General features: G+C 44.2%; 1 protein-coding gene across 1 annotated transcript in view; it reads left to right on the top strand.

Annotated features, from left to right (window-relative positions):
* The window catches only part of PROM2 (prominin 2), a gene marked incomplete at its 5' end in the record, with an annotated part of 51,464 nt that extends 38,012 nt beyond the window's left edge, over positions 1-13,452 (top strand). Inside the window, 5 exons of the mRNA XM_081333445.1 lie at positions 4,649-4,729; positions 6,622-6,690; positions 8,242-8,331; positions 11,420-11,526; positions 13,061-13,452. Of these exons, the coding sequence (XP_081189571.1) occupies positions 4,649-4,729; positions 6,622-6,690; positions 8,242-8,331; positions 11,420-11,526; positions 13,061-13,124 (411 nt within the window). The 3' untranslated portion in view covers positions 13,125-13,452. The remainder of the gene's footprint in view (positions 1-4,648; positions 4,730-6,621; positions 6,691-8,241; positions 8,332-11,419; positions 11,527-13,060) is intronic.
* Positions 13,453-16,711: the final 3,259 nt, after the last annotated feature.

Genomic DNA, 16,711 nt, shown 5'->3' with positions numbered 1-16,711 from the left:
TTCTTATTGGTAGAAGAAAAATGGTGATACCTCCTTGGAGTTTGAATTTTAATTTTTGGATGTAGATTGGCAAGAAAATCCACTCTTAACTTTGTTGCCCACCACAATGGAGATTGTGTAGGGGGGAAAATGTGCCTCTGCTTCCACCGGGGATGACTGTCCTTCAGTTTGGCCTTTTCAGTGGTTGGGGGAGCTGATTCTTTTGATAAATTACTGATGGTAACCTCAAGATATTTACTCAGAAACCAAGAGGAATTGTTGGCCAAATTGTTAGCTTCCTAGGCACATGCCTCAGCATGCATACTTCAAACGTGCCCCTTTTATGACTTGTGAACTTCAACTCCCAGAATTCCTCAGCCAAACAGGCACCCCTGCTTTAAACTTTTATAATCTGTAGTTTCACTCTACAATTAAACTCTTGTTGAGAGTTTGATTGATCCAGCTTCTTCTTAAAAGTTTTCTGAGATGGAACTCTCTACAACCAAGCTGTTGTTCAGATATGGCTATTAGAAATATATATATATATATATATTTACGTTTAATGTGGCAATTTCTATTATTTCTAGCTCTGGTTCTCATTTCTGTATTCCTGGAAAACCATTCCTGAACATCTTTCCTAGGGCATCATTTTATGTGTCTAAATACTGGCCTCATGTCTCTCTTCCATCCGCTGTTCTCTAGATTGAACTTGCCCAGTTCCTTCAACCTATCCTGTCATGGCAGGTCCTCAAGTCTCTTCCTCCTCTTTGTCACTCTTCTCTGGGCCTGCCCGAACCTGTCCTAAATTATGGCCAGCATTTCTGGTGTAATTTCATTGCCGTAGTTACAGGGGTAGGCAACCTTGGCTCTTTTATGACTCGTGGACTTCAACTCCTAGAATTCCTGAGCCAGCATGGCTCAGCTTGGAAACTGTCCCTTTTCCCTCAGCGTGGCTGGCTCAGGAATTCTGGGAGTTGAAGTCCACCAGTCATAAAAGAGCCAAGGTTGCCTACCCCTGGTGTAGAAGGTTACACAAACCCATACTGGTAGTCCTGAACTTACAACAGTTCATTTAGTGACTTTGTGAAGTTATAATGGCACTGGAAAAAGTGACTTATGACTGTTTTTCACACTTATGACCATTGCAGCATTCCCCCCAGGGCAGTGGCGGGATTCAAATATGTGAACCACTGGTTCTCTGTGTGGAGAAGTCTGCTTCCGGAAGTCCATTCTGGGCCTGGGCAACAAAAAATTAGCTCCCGGTTCTGCCGAAGTGGTGCAAACCGGCTTGAATCCCACCACTGCCCCAGAGTCACATGATCAAAATTTGGGTACTTGGCAACTGGTTCATACTTATGACGGTTGCAGTGTCCCGGGTCATGTGATCCCCTTTTGCGACCTCCTGACAAGCAAAGTCAATGGGGAAGCCAGATTCACTTAAGAACCATATTACTAACAACTGCAGCGATTCACTTAACAATGGTGGCAAGAAAGGTCGTAAAATGGGGCAAAATTCAATTAACAGCAGTCTCGCTTAACAACAGAAATTTTGGGCTCAATTGCGGTCGTAAGTCGAGGACTACCTGTACAGTGCTTCTGCACTAGCCCTTCTACAGCTATCTCATCTATGAAAATTCTGTTTTCTGCATCAAACGTGGACCAGACGTCCTGTTTAGCCCAATGCAAAATCTGCATTTAAGAAGAGACGTTGCTTTCATTCTGCTCTGGAGACTGAACTAATCATGGAAGGATATTTCACCTCTCATCTATTATGGGGTAATAAATGCAGATTCCAGCAGAAACGTCTTGCACAATTAAAGATTAAGCAGATAGCTTTCTTTTGTGGGCTGGGGAAGGAACCAGCTGGGCCATAATTACAGACAAATGGAAAACACCTTGTTATCAAACAGAGGAACCGGTTACTCCTTTCCATAAATGTAAAACACCTTATGCATTTTCTACACAGAACATTTCCATTTGAACAATGGAAGGCGACTGATTGTGCATGCAAAAAATAAATTAAATAAGCACACGCATTAATGTTCTGGTTGGCAACACACACTCGTGGGCACCTGGGCACACATAGCAAGCCCAGATGCTGTCTATGGCGTGCTACAATAGATTCTTATAATTTTGTGCTAAGTGCCTAAAATGCTGGTTTGGCTGCTGTGTCCTTCTGCAGATAACTGATTGTGACCATGGCATCAACTTGGGCAGTCATATTGATCAACACCAGCTTTTCCTCAGTGAGTTGAATTTCCATAAGGCCGTGATTTTGAGAGATGGTCCAACATATCTGGAAGATCCCACCTCTGATGAATGAAGGCAGATATATGTGTTCCAGGAAAATGTTGCAGGATCCAGTCTGGGTCAGTCAACAGCCCATCCTCAGAGAACTTCTCTCTCACCAGAATGTGAGAGATATCCATGGAGAGAGAGAGAGGTTCCCCTGAGGATGGGCTCCAGCAAAGCTTGGAAGACTAAGCCTCTGTTCCCAGTGACTGACCCAGATTGGATCCCACCTCTGCCCCATCGTGCCCTCTTTCTCTAGAGGAAGCGTTGGAGGACGATCAGCCAAAGGGTTCCTGGCAACTTGGCTTCTTATCTTTGCTGAGTTGAGTGTGGGGAAAGATTCAGCAGCATCACATCTGCCACTGGGAACTTGCGTTCACAATGTTTGTGTAGATATGCGTGAAACTTGCATATGCTGCAATTTGTTTTTCTCCAAGTCTACTTAAGAGGTTTTGGGTCAGTGTCTAAGTTTCCTTGACTGATCTCAAAATGAAAGGCTGAATAAGAGCTGGTTAGTACAGGCAATCCTTGACTTATGATCACAATTGAGATAATACAGTACATGTATTGTGTTGTACTGAATAATTGTTTATTAGTAGATTTAATGTGAAAGATTGAGGGCAAGAGAAGAAGGGGACAACAGAGAATGAGGTGGCTGGATGGAGTCCCTGAAGCAGTAGGCGTGAGCTTAAAGGGACTCCAGAAGATGGTAGAGGACAGGAAGGCCTGGAGGAACGTTGTCCATGGGGTCACGATGGATCGGACATGACTTCACAACTAACAACAACAAGATTTAATGTAGTTCAATAGACAGCGAGCTGGGTCTAGTGGTTCAAACAGCAGGTTAGAAACCAAGAGATTGTGAGTTGCGGTCCTGCCTAAGGCACAAAGCCAATGGGGTGACTTTGGGCCAGTCCCTCTCTCTCAGCCCCAGGAACAAGATGAAGGCAGATGCTCTTGCCAAGGAACTGCAGGGATTAGTCCACACAATCACTAGGAGTCAAGACTGATTCGAAAGCACAAAAAAATTAAGTAAATAAAAATAATAAAATATCTACAGTAATATAATTACTTCCTTGTACTTTCCTCCTTCCTTCTCCTTCTTAGAATAACAGAGTTGGAAAGAACCTTGGAGGTCGTCTAGTCCAACCCTCTGCTCAAGTAGAAGACCCTACGTAGACTATTTCAGACAAGTAGCTGTCCAGTCTCTTCTTAAGATCTTCCAGTGATGGAGCAGCCACAACTTCTGGAGATAAACTGTTCCACTGATTAATTGTTCTCACTGTCAGGAAATTTCTCCTTAGTTCTAAGTTGGTTCTCTCCTTGACTACTTTCCATCCATTGCTTCTTGTCCTGCCTTCAGGTGCTTTGGAGAATAGGTTGACCCCCCTCTTCTTTGTTGCAGCCCCTCAAATATTGGAAAACTGCTATCATGTCACCCCTAGTCCTTTTCATTAAACTAGACATATCCAGTTCCTGCAACCGTTCTTCATATGTTTTAGTCCCATAATCATACTTGTTGCTCATTCTTTCTAGAATATCATCACCTTTTTATATGGTGGCAACCAAAACTGGATGCAGTAGTCTAAGTGTGGGCCTATCAAGCCATTATAAAGTGGTATTAACACTAAATGAGATCTTGATTCTATTCCTCTGTTAATGCAACCTAGGATTGTGTTGGTTTTTTGGCAGCTGCAGCACACGGCTGGCTCATAGTTAAGTGCTTGTCCACTAGGACTCCGAGATCCCTCTCACAGTTGCTGTTTTTGAGCCAGGTATCACCTATTCTAGACCTGTGCATTTGGTTATTCTTGCCTAAATGTAGAACCTTGCTTTTTTCACCAATGAATTTCATTTTGTTAGATAGTGCCCAATGTTGAAGTCTGTCAAGATCCTTCTGTATCTTAAGCCTGTCTTCTGGAGTGTTGGCTATTTCTGCCAGCTTGTAGTCGTCTGCAAATTTTATGAGTTTCTCATCTATTTTCTCATCCAAATCATTGTTGAAGATGTTCTAGAATCCTGGGCCTAAAACAGAGCCACTGTATACTTCTCTCCATGTAGGTGCAGTTCCACTAAATATTACATGTTGAGTGCGGTTAGTCAGCCTCCTCCTTCTCTTCCTCCTCCTCCCTCCTCCTCCTCCTCCTCCTCCTCCTCCCCCCCTCCTCCTCCTCCTCCTCCTCCACCACCTTCTGCTCCTCTTCCTCCTTTCTTAACCTTCTAGTGGTGTCTTCCAGCCCTGCAGTAGATGGCAGAGTGGAGGAGTTCAGTGCAAACTTGCCATATTCAGAGGTCCTTATATCCTTGATTGCAGCAGGAGCTCTCCTGGCTCCCCTCATGGGTAAATAACTTTCTTTTTCTTCCTGCCTCTCCCCAGGCTCAATTCAACAATACCGAGTCCCAGATCACCTTTGTGGAGGCCATTCTGCCCTTACAGACCCAGAAGATCCTCAGACAGGTGAGCTAGAAGAAAGCAGGTAAACTCTAAAGGTTGTTCCCAAGAGTGTGGCTATTTGAGGAGTAATGGCACAGCATCAGATTCCCCCTGTTGCTCTTGAAATACTCTACTAGACTTGTCTTCCTCTGTCATAATTGTGGAGGAGCCTTTCCCAAGCTGATGTCCTCCAGATATGCTAGGAGTGCAAATCCTATATATGCCAACACATCTGGAGGGCAGCAACTTGAAGGCATCTGTTTTAGAGAATACACACACACACACACACACACACACACACACACACACACACACACACAAACTGGACCATGCATCTATAATTGCATATGTCAATTCACCGGATTATGCAAGATGCTGGATACATCGAGAGGTGCATATTAATAATAAAATAGAGGGAAAGCCTGTTCATGAACAATTTTGGGCCACCCAGCGGCCCATCGTGGCAAAGAGAATTATGGCTGAGCTAGGCATTATTTCTGATCCAACTTTGGGTTTCCTCTGTTGCCCTTCATCCCTTCCCACAAAACTCGTCCTCTGAAACAGGATATTCAAGGAAGGTGGGGCTGGGAAGAACAAAGCAGGGCGGAGATGCAAAGGGAAGGAGTGGCATTCATGAACACCCTGGGAAGGTGGCAGGTCAAAAGAGCTAAATTTCTTTTACTAAGTCAGTCTAGAAAAAGAAATGGCAAAAATCATAGAATCAACGGGCTGGAAGGGACTTTGGAGGTCTTCTAGTCCAACCCCCTGCTCGAGCAGGAGATCCCGTACCATTCTGGACAAACAGTCATCCAATCTTTTCTTGAAGACCTCCAGCGATGGAACACTCACAACTCTGAGAAGCAAGCTGTTCCATTGATTAATCGTTCTCACGGCTTCCCCCAAATCCCTATAGTTTCCATCCTTCAACCATTCCATCCCTATTGGTAAGAATTAAGTCCACTATAGCTGTCCCTCTGGTTCCCACCTCCACCTTTTGTATGACAAAGTTGTCAGCTAGGCACATCCGGAAACTGCCTGATCTCCCACGCGCTGCAGAGTTTAGTATTACTGCATTTTAGCATTATTGTTTAGTATTGTTCAGTTTAGTATTATTACACTTTTCTTTGCCCAAACTCTAACAAAGTTACTCTTATGCTGGTCACACAGTTGTGTAGCAAGATATGAACGGAGGGCAGTCTAATGGTAGACCTGCTGCAATCACTTTATTTCAAAGTGTTCAAATTCATATCTCTCACTCAACAATGACAAACAGGGGAATTCTGGGAATTGAAGTCCATACATCTTAAAATTGCTGGGGTTGAGAAAATGCTGTCTAAAGAATTGTAATAAGGGTCTTCTCTCTGTGTTTTTGTTATTTTGTTTTTATGGCACATTTTTCTGCTTTGTACTGTTTTATTATTGTCTTTTTTTGTTTTTGTTTTCTTTCCTGGGAGTAAAGTAAAAGTTTTATTGAAGAAATAAGGATCTTTCTTGAAGTCCATCAGCTGCTCAGTAGAGGTTTCCTGTTGGAAAATGCAGGACGTTGTATGATCTGCCCACAGCTGTTCTAAATTCATGAACTGATTAACTGGATACTGATTAGAAGTTGGATCCCCCAGAACTAAAATTTGCTTGCTGGATCTTGATGCTTTTGTTGTCCACACCTTGAACTGGGCACTGTCGTCCTATAAAAGGAGACAGATGACCCAGATCTAAAATATGGCTATTCATAGGACCATCGATAATAGACTGCTGCTAGTTGGTCTATCTGCAGAAAAAAAACATTTGCATATTTTTGTTGATGGGAATTGTCCTTGGTTTAGAAAATGTTTTATCAAGGGGGGGGGGAGAAATGGGCTTCTCTGACAAATTCTTTTACAAACTCTGCTTTCAACTCAATTTTCCTTTTGCTTCAGGAGTTGGACTGCTTTGTAAGGAAAGAGTTGGGATACATCTCCCAGTACCTGAACTGGATGAGGACTACGGTGAGGACTGGCTCCCCTCACAGTACTCAGGTGCCCCTGGGTCAGCAGATCCTGATGTCGCTCAGAGTGATGGTGACCTCTGGGTGGGCAGACCTAGTTGGCTGATGATGGCAGTTGATTACACACAAGTTTCCATGTTATTTGCTTGGACAAAGTATGTATGTGATTGGCCATTGTTTTCTTCTGAGAGGTTATTGGACTTCCCAGTGTAAATTCCCCTCCTGACTTCCTGCCTCTCATCCAGATACTAAATTGGCTCAGCCATGCTTCGGTTAGCCAGGGTAGCCTGGGTGATGCCTGCTTGCTGGGCATAATTTCATGCCATGTGGGACAAAATGTCATAGGCAGGTGAACATAAAAGAGAGTGAAGATGCTGGGATATTAGGCTTATAAGATGCTGGGAAGAAGCAGGGGTCAATGTTTGGATCATTCAGGCTGTGGGGGTTCTTGGAGGTTTGCAAACGGGGGTACCCATAGCAAGACTAAACCCAGGCATCAGGGAATAGGGGAGAGGTGTTGGAGAAAGAACGAAAAGATCCATAGTTGACCCCATCCATCTTCTGAAACATGGAAACCAACTAAACCTCTTCTTTTTTAAATTCTTCCATGTACACCTATGGTGGCCCGCTCACCATGTTACTCTCAGAAGGAAGCGGGGGCTTAAAAAAACATCAAAAGCGGATGCATTGTGCCAGAGGCAACTCACATGTACACTCTAAAAGAGGCTCATGTGTACCTCAAGGCTCAGGAGAAAGCCAGCTGTTCAAGACCCTTCGGAAGGCCAGCAGAGTGTCAGGAAGCTGTTCCTTGGGAAGGCGCAGTGACAGAGAAGGCATGCCTCCAGCCCTTGTCAGAAGACCCTGCTTAAACTGATGGGTCTGGAAGATACCAACTTTGCCTGACCTTGTTGGGTGGGCAGAACTCATTGGGGGACCAATAATGGTCTAGCTCTAGCAAATATCCTATCCCAACTTCTTCATTAATGATGTGTAGCATCCCCAGAAATGCCTGTCACTCCAGACTTCATCTCCACCCTTGACAGTTGCCTTGTGACTATCATCATTAGGTTAGAAGCCCATCTGCATCTACAGCAACACTCACTAAGGGGAAGGGTGTGTTGTATGCCCCAGACTTGATTCCACCAAAGACAAAGCCCTTAGACTCCAAGTTGACAGAGAACAGCAATAAAACAAATACCTCAAGATTTATCTGAACAAAATACCAGCCATCCTAGATTTCTCTTCCAAAATGCCAGCATTTTTTGCAATCAATTGATCAGCCATTGAATCATGTCAAGGGGCTAAGGCGGTGTTTCCAAAGCAATTTCCAAGTGTGTAGACTTCAAATCCCAGAACTGCACACCCAGCATGACTATTGATGAGAATTCTGGGGTTTGGAGTCCACACTCTTGGACGTTGCCAAAGTTCCTAAGTTGCTAAAGTGTTTGAGCCTTGCTGAAGAGACCTTGATGGAACATTGTGGCTCCAGACTCTGAGCAAAGTCGATGTGCAAATCAGCAATTACAAAAAATATTCTGTTGTTTTGTTCCAGCTGACTGAGGATGTTGCTTCCTGCCAGCCTTTTTCCACTGCTCTGGACAATGGCTTGGTGATCTTGTGCAATCGCATCGTGGATCCTTGGGTAAAACTTTCTGCCATCTAGCAAAACCCTTCAACCTTCTTTCCTGGCCCGTTTAGTGACCATTAGAAGTCACAATGGCACTGAAATAAATGACCTTTTTCACACTTATGACCATTGCAGCATCCCCACAGTCATGTGATCAAAATTCGCACGCATGACAACTGCCTCGTATTTATGATGGTGTCCATAAGTCACGCCATCACCACTTGTGACCTTCTGGCAAGCAAAGTCAATGGGGAAGCCATATTCATTTAACAACTGTGTTATAACTTAAAACTGCAGTGGTTCACTTAACAACTGTGGCAAGAAAAGGTCATAAAATGGGCCAAAACTCACTTAACAACTGTCTTGCTTAGCAACAGAAATTCTGAGCTCAATTGTGTTCATAAGTTGAGGATTACCAGTATATTCCCAGCCTGATTTTTAAGATATGTTTTTTTAAAAAATCTCAGCACTTCTTTAGACATCTCTGAGGAGTAAACACCATAAGAGGAGGAGAACCATTTTGTTTTGGGAGAGTCAAACTCTGAAACAGTCTGGTTGTGTTTTTTCAGACTTGCACCTTTTATTAAAAAGCTTCAGTTAAATCTGTGCCCTGCTTTCGATGAGTGGACTTTAGCTCACAAAACCTTGTGCCTTGTGCCAGCATGAGAACCTGCTACCAGACTTCTCAGCAGTGATGTCCACAGTAGGTCCAGATGGTCTAGCCCAGGGGTAGGCCACCTTGGCTCTTTTATGACTCGTGGACTTCAACTCCCAGAATTCCTGAGCCAGCCATGCTGAGGGGAAAGGGAGAGGTTTCCAAGCTGAGCCATGCTGGCTCAGGAATTCTGGGAGTTGAAGCCCACGAGTCATAAAAGAGCCAAGGTTGCCTACCCCTGGTCTAGATGGTGGCATTCTCAAAACACTTTGGCGAGTTCCAATTGGCTGGTCACAGGGCGAGGGTCATGGTGGGGAGGGCTGGGATGAGGGGAAACCTTTGTGTATCTTTTGAGTGTGTGAAACCCAGAGCTCGCCTGATTTTACTGCAGGCAACATCCTTTTAGTAAAAGGACCTTTCGCTCCTATCAAATGAAATCGAGGGTCTTTCTTTCCCAATGGATCAGACTGGGGCAGGTCTGACAGCCACAACGGTGTGAACAAAGCTCCCCCTGTTTTAATGTGCATCACGATCCTCTCACTTCACATAAATCCCTTCTCAAAATCCAACTTGTCTGTTTGATTCACTTTTTTCCCCAAGAAAGGCTCATGTCTGCGTAGGTATAAGGTGAAAGATAGCATCTTCCAGTCAAGGGCAATGCCTGGTGACTTCATGGATAGATCTGTGAAATTCTCCTGGCAAACCCATTAGAAAAGGTCGCCACAACCTCCGTGTGAGGACCAGGCCGAGAAGGGTGGATGAACACATTTGCAACTTTTCCATTCAGGGAAAACAAGGTCATCCCCCTTTATCAAATTTAGAGACTTACTGAGGATTTTTACTTTGACCTATAGGTAGTCCTCAACTTACAACCATTTGTTTAGTGACCATTGAAAGTTACAAGGACACTGATAAAAGTGACTTATGACTATTTTTTACACATACAACCATTGCAGCCTCCATATGGTAACATGATCAAAATTCAGGCACTTGGCAACTGGCCTGTATTAGTGACAGTCGCTGTTTCTGGTGTGTGTGTGTTTGTGTGTGTGTGTGTGTGTGTGTGTGTGTGTGTGTGTGTGATATGTGATCACTATTAGTAACCTTTCCAGCAGGCTTCCGATGAGCAAACTCAATGGGGAAGCTAGATTCGCTGAATGACCAATGATTCCTTTAACAACAGTAACGATTCAGGTAACTGTGCAAAAAAGCTCACAAAATGAGGCACAACTCACTTGCCTCGCTTAACCATAGAAAGTTTGGACTCAGTTCTTGTCATAAGTCAAGGACTGCCTGTGCTAGGATGCTCCAAAACCCTGGACCAGTCAGTCAGAACTGAAGAAGCTTCTTGGATGAGAAACCAAACATTTACAAATAAAAAACAAGAAGGAAGTCCAGTCGCCTTTTGGAAGAACCCCATTTGGGATAACCGTCAGCTGGATGATTGAGGCTCTCCACAGACATTTGGGGTCCCTTGTCTTCTTGGCATCAAGGCAAGGAGGACATGCAGCCTTGTGAGAACCAGGAATGCAGGTGCAGGATAGCTTGCAGATCTTCATGTCAGAGCAAGCCTCAGCTTGCCTGCCTTGCTGCCCACCCAGAGGAGGGGTGGGTGGGCCACTGGGTGGAAAAGCCTTGGGGAGGACCAAAAACCACCATCCTCCTCCTCCTCCTCCATGTGGTCTCTTTCCACATTCTTCCTGGAGTGAACAAAGGAACCTCTTGCTTTGCAACAAGTCCACTTTCCCACACCTCAAACCAGACAACCCTGGGGGACAACCCCAAGCCAGATGAACCATATTAAGTTGGATAGAACAATCAATGCCTTGTATCCATGTACGCCTGGCCCTTGACTTATAACCATTCATTTAGGGAGCATCCGGAATTGTAACGGTACTGAAGTGTTGAGTTTTGCTCCATTTTATGACCTTCCTTGCCACAGTTGTTAAGTAAACCACTGCAGTTGTTCAGTAACAGTAACTTCAGTGCCGTTGTAATTTCTAGTCGTCACTCAAACAAATGGTTGTAAGCCAAGGACTACCTTTTGGTTATTTAATCAATGAAAATTTGAAAACTTTAACCTAATTCAGGGGTCTTCAAACTTGGCCCTTTTATGACTTGTGGACTTCAACTCCCAGAATTCCTCAGCCAGCGTCATAAAAGGGCCAAGTTTGAAGACCCCTGACCTAATTCTATCTACTTTGTGCTTTATTTTTTCATTGTTTGACTCTTTCTTCCTTTCGTTTTCTTAAAAATGTTTAATCAAAACAGAGTTAAATGGGATGGGTGGGTGGATAGTGCTGCCATGGCCCCTACCTTGACTTTGGGGACCCCTGAAGTCCCCTTCGGACTATATACCAGAGATAGAGGATTGGCCCTCAATGCCAGGGGAAAGAACCCCACCCTTATACTTTTCCTTTGTTGATGTGTGCCTTTCCTTTCTTCCAGAATGCCTTTTGGTTCAGCCTGGGAGGGTGTGCCTTCTTCCTTCTTTTTGGTATGTTTTTCGCCCTCAAGATGATGAAGCATTTTCGACCAATTCGGCACAAATTAGTGTAAGTGGCATTACTGTAAAAGAGGGGATGCAGATGGTTCTTCACGTTATTGTCGTTGCTGTTATTATACTTTGTCTCACAGTCCAGACTGGATTTGGCCTTTTATTCACCTATCGAATCCTCCCCAAGGACCTGGGATAGGCAGACGTGGAGGTTTGATGGGGTTAAAGGTACAGCATTGTTGCAGGATGGAAGCTGTTCTGCGTAAAGCTGCCTTCTGCAATTGACTGAGGGTGATTTCGTCAATGCCGAGGGTGTTCAGGTGGTGCTCCAGTTCTTTGGGATTGCATACAAGGCACCTATCACTACTGATACCTCCTTTGTTTTCTTTTACCACGGTTGTTCTCATTCTATTTACAGGCCTCTGTATTTCGTGATTTTCTCCAGTTCTTTCCCTTCTATTCTGTTGTCTCCAGGTACTGCCACGTCCACTGTCCAAACAATTTTTTTTGTCTTTCTTATCAGCAGTTGTTAAATCTGCAGTGTTAGGTGCCTGCCTGTTTGAATTCTAAAGTCTCAGAGACTGTAGCATTTTTATTTTCTATTACTTTGTCTATTTTGTGGTCCCACCAGTTCTTCTTGCTTGCAGGCAAATGCTATTTCTTGCAGGTATTATTATTATTATTATTACTAATATGGACTCTTTTTCTAGACTACCCTTCATTCCTAGATCAGCATCAACTTATCAGGGAAGAGCATACAATGGGGAAAAACCCCCACAAAAGCTGCAGCAATAAAAGCTGTATTTTTTTTTTAAAAAAAAACCAAGCCTAGCTCTGGCCAACATACAGTTATCTGAACAGCTTAGTGGGGCTTCATTGCTTTCAAAACGGCTGCCAAAATGCCTTAACTTTCTCTCTTGCAAAATTCTGCCCACTCAAAAAGATTGGGAAGACCAGGACCTTTCTCTGTCATCTTTGGGGACCACCAAATTGAGTCTCCTCAGAGGTAGGAGCCCCCTTCCTAGGAACAGCTGACCTCCTATTATTAGGCTAAACTCCCACCCTGTTGAGCTTCAGGACTGGAGAAAACCTGGCATTGCCCATTTTTTAACTATCAGGTTCCAGAGTCTGAAAAAAAATAAAATTGAGCCCCCCCCGACACTGTCTTACTCTGTATTAGTTTTGGGTAGTTCCTTTTTCATTCCTGTAAGCCACCCGGCGTCATGCAGTTGAGATGGGAGGTGATATAAATCAAGCTAATGAATAAAGAAGGCACCCAGACTCACCTTATCAGGGAGTTAGGGGGCATATCAGTTTAATAAATGAATTAAAAATAAGTACCCCAGTCATTCTTCTAGCCTTGGACCACTTCCCGCTCAGTGGGGTCGACGGGACGCGGTCAAAAAAGCCAAGGGAACAACCACAATGCTGCCACTGAAGCTTTGCTGACTTTTGATAGGCATGATAACATCCACGTGCCAGGCGTGGTGGCACTGTTGTGGCTGCCATTTTGGCTTTTTCAACCACAGCGTGCGGACAGCCCTGTTTCCTAAGAAAATAATAGAATTTGCTTTCTCTTCTGCTGTGTTTAGTTCTACTGGATCAGACGAAACGTTTCCCTTCCACATCCCACGAGTCACGTCTCTGCGACTATAAGACCTCCGCCACCCCCATCCCCCGCCGCCCCAGGATGACCACCTGCTGAGGGGACTGATGGTTGCTACTCGCCGGAGGCGCTCTTTGCTCAGTCTTTCCAAAAATATCCTTCTCCCAGAACTGCAGAAGTGTCAGCGCGCTGAGGAGAGGACTGTTTCCAAGAGAGCTTTGCCAACCTTCAACTCCTGATGGCCCTTGCTGAAATTGGAAAAAAAAGTTTCTGGTTAACGATGCTCCAAATACATGTTGAGTTTGAAGTTTGAATGGCCCCAAAATTTGTAAAAAAAAACAAACCTGGGTATTGGGACTTAAATGCTACTCATCTCCCAGCGCCATTATGTGTTTTTTAAAAAATTGATATAGGCAGTCCTTGACTTACAACCGCATTTGAGCCCAAAATTTCTGTTGTTAAGTGAGACATTTGTTAAGTGAATTTTGCCCCATTTTATGACCTTTCTTGCTGCAGTTGTTAAGTGAATCACTGCAGCTGATAACTTAGTAACTCAGTTATTAAGGGAATCTGGCTTCCCCCTTGACTTTGCTTGTCAGAAGGTCGCAAAAGGGGATCACACAATCCCGGGATGCTGCAACGGTCATAAGTATGAACCAGTTGCCAAGTGTCTGAATTTTGATCACATGACCATGGGGATGCTGCAATGGTCATAAGTGTGAAAAACAGTTATAAGTCACTTTTTCAGTGCTGTCGTAACTTTGAATGGTCGCTAAATGAACTGTTGTAAGTCAAGGACTACTTGTATTGTATTTCTGTCATTTTATGTGACTACGATTGCTCTGGTATTGGCTGTGTTTGTTTTGTCCACCCTTCAGGTAATCTCGAAGCGGTTTATACATTCATAAATAACAAGTAAATAAGTCCAGTCCTTAATTGGGAAAATGGAATTGAGAATTCAAGCCTAAGTACAAGTGAATGCAAACGATTAAAAAGGGGGGTATTAGTAGGTATCTAATCATAAGAATTAAAAACACCAAATCGATTAAAACATTATTGGAAAACCCCCAACCGTGGGATAACACATTGCACATCAAAACCTGGGGGCACTTTGGTTCGAGCTGTGGCTGCCAATGTGACTTTTTTGACCATGCTTGGCAGACCCTCCTCCTTGGAGGGAATCCCGCATTTTCCCTCTCTGGTGTCCCGAATCGCAGGGACAAAGAGGATCCCAGCTTTTCTGCAGAGGTCCAGCATTGAGTTTCAACAGTTTCCAAGTGGGCTGGATCGTAGTGTCAAGAGGGTGCTCATAATCATGCCATCAAAATCTCATATGTACTGTGTACGCAAGACATGCAAAAAAAAAGGGTGGGGCTTTGATTGCACGCCTGCGGCTACCATCTTAACCTTTTTGACCCAATTTGAGGACCCCCCATCTTCCAGACAGAAGGAGTATTTGATGGGGAAGCCTGCTTCTCTTTTAGATCATGATTGGTGTTCCAGGGACCCTCACATCAGTTGCTCAACACGGTTTCAACACCTCTTCTATCAAGAGGTGGCACAGGTGTTAGAATGCAACATTGCAGGCTGACTCTGCCAACTGCCGGGAGTTCGATTCTCACCAGCTCAGGGTTGACTCAGCCTTCCATTCTTCTGAGGTTGGGAAAATGAGGATGTAGATTGTTGGGGTCAATAGGCCGACTCTCTGAACTGCGTAGAGAAGGGTGTAAGGCGCTGTGAAGCGGTGTATAAGTCTAAGTTCCATCATTTTGGGAAAAGCTTTGCATACAGTCAGGGCTCTCCTCCGTCATTATAGCCACTGTTCACTCTGTTGCTGATTTTGAACGTTTGTGTAAAGTTCCTGGAACCCCCTCACTCGCAGGAGAGTGAGTAAAATTGTGGATGCTGACAATTTTGATCCAGTTCTTCCTGGTTTGGGTGCACTCCTGAGTAAATCCAGGTTTTATGTGGCAGGATTAGAAAGATCAACAGGACAGGGGAGGCATCTCAAATTACTAAAAGCTCTTTCTGCACCTAGCAGACATTTTCTTTTAAGGGGTGAAGTGTCACCAAAGGTTTTCCAAGTTGTAATTGCCCAAATCAGGAAGAGTCATCAGTGACATCCAACTTGTTCTGTTTAGCTGAAAGCAGTTTGAGACTTTAGGGATGTGATTTATTTCTGAAACTCCGAGTGGAAGAACCAGAGCTAATCTTGTTATTGCAGGGAACAAGATTTCTCTCTGCCATGACCTCACTCCTTGCAGGAGAGGAATTAGATAAATTTCCTCTAAGTGCAAGCACATAACCTATCATTCCCAGACTGGCACCCAAATTGAAAATAGAACAGTCATTTAAAATTTGCAGCCCTCCAAATATTGCAATGCGCTCTCTCAATAATATATTTTTAAAAGTGTATTGGGGAAAGTGTGTATATTCACAGTTCTGATGTGTTAAGAGTGATTGCAATATGGAAAATAATTTGCAAAAACAATGTACGTTAAGTGGTCTTGCAGAGAAATAAACATATATTTGAAGAAATATATATATATCAAACTGGAGAGAGGGTGGGGGCAAAAAGAACTGGATATGTTTGCAAAAATTAAAAAAATGAGATAAAATGAGCTACTTGGACTGTGCTTAGAGGCCCCCCTAAGCCTCTAAATGGATGGAGAACACGGCGGGCGTCTCTTGCCAAGGACGGCCAGGCGTCCCTGCAGAAAACCATGGGCTACAGTTAGTCCTCGACTTACAACCATTCTTTTAGTGACCATTCAGAGTTTACAACGGCCCTGAAAAAAGTGACTTGCGGCCATTTTTCATATGATCGTTGAAGCCTCCGCGTGGTCACATGATCAAAATTTGGACGCAAGGCAACTGGTGTGTCTTTATGGCATCCTTGGGGTCTTGCGGTCACCATTTGTGACTTTTCCAGCCGGCTTTCCCCAAGCAAAGTCAACGGGGGAAGTCAAATTCTCTTAATGACCTCATGATTCACTTAACTGCAGTGATTCGCTTAACAGTTGTGGCAAAGGAGGTCATAAAACGGGGCAAAGCTCACTTAGCAGCTGCCTTGCTTAGCAACAAACATTTTGAGCACTGCAGGGTGCAGGGATGGGTGTGAGTAGAGGAGCTTAGGAAAATGGAGGTGGCAGGGGAAAGAGGAGACCCCCCCCTCATTGGTCTCTGCTCATTTTCTTCCCAGGAAAAGTCACGATGGCGATTAGAACTGACTCAAGTGGGGAAAGTATTAGGAGGAAGCTGCAAACGGCAAGTTCCATGCATCATATTAAACCATGGCTTGATTTGACTATGGTTTGGGGCCTTGGTGGAGCAGTGGGCTAATGCCTCCTTAAGTAACACCAGCTGCCTGCAATTAGTGCAGGTTCGAGTCCCACCAGGCTCAAGGTTGACTCAGCCTTCCATCCCTCTGAGGTAGGTAAAATGAGGACCCAGATAATAAGCTGACTTTGTAAAAATGCCGCTGGGGGGGGGGGGGCGAAAGCCCTAATAAGCAGGCATATACATAGAATGAAGGCTATTGCTAAGCACATTGGTTTGTGCTTCTTAGATTGTAAGCCGCCCTGAGTCTTCAGAGAAGGGCAGGATATAAATGGGATTTAAAAAAAATAAATCTCAA

The sequence above is a fragment of the Vipera berus genome, assembly GCF_964194415.1.
Source record: "Vipera berus genome assembly, chromosome: 8".
NCBI lineage: Eukaryota > Metazoa > Chordata > Lepidosauria > Squamata > Viperidae > Vipera > Vipera berus.
The sequence above is the reverse complement of the archived record's forward strand: the minus strand, read 5'-3'. Positions and strand labels throughout refer to the sequence as shown.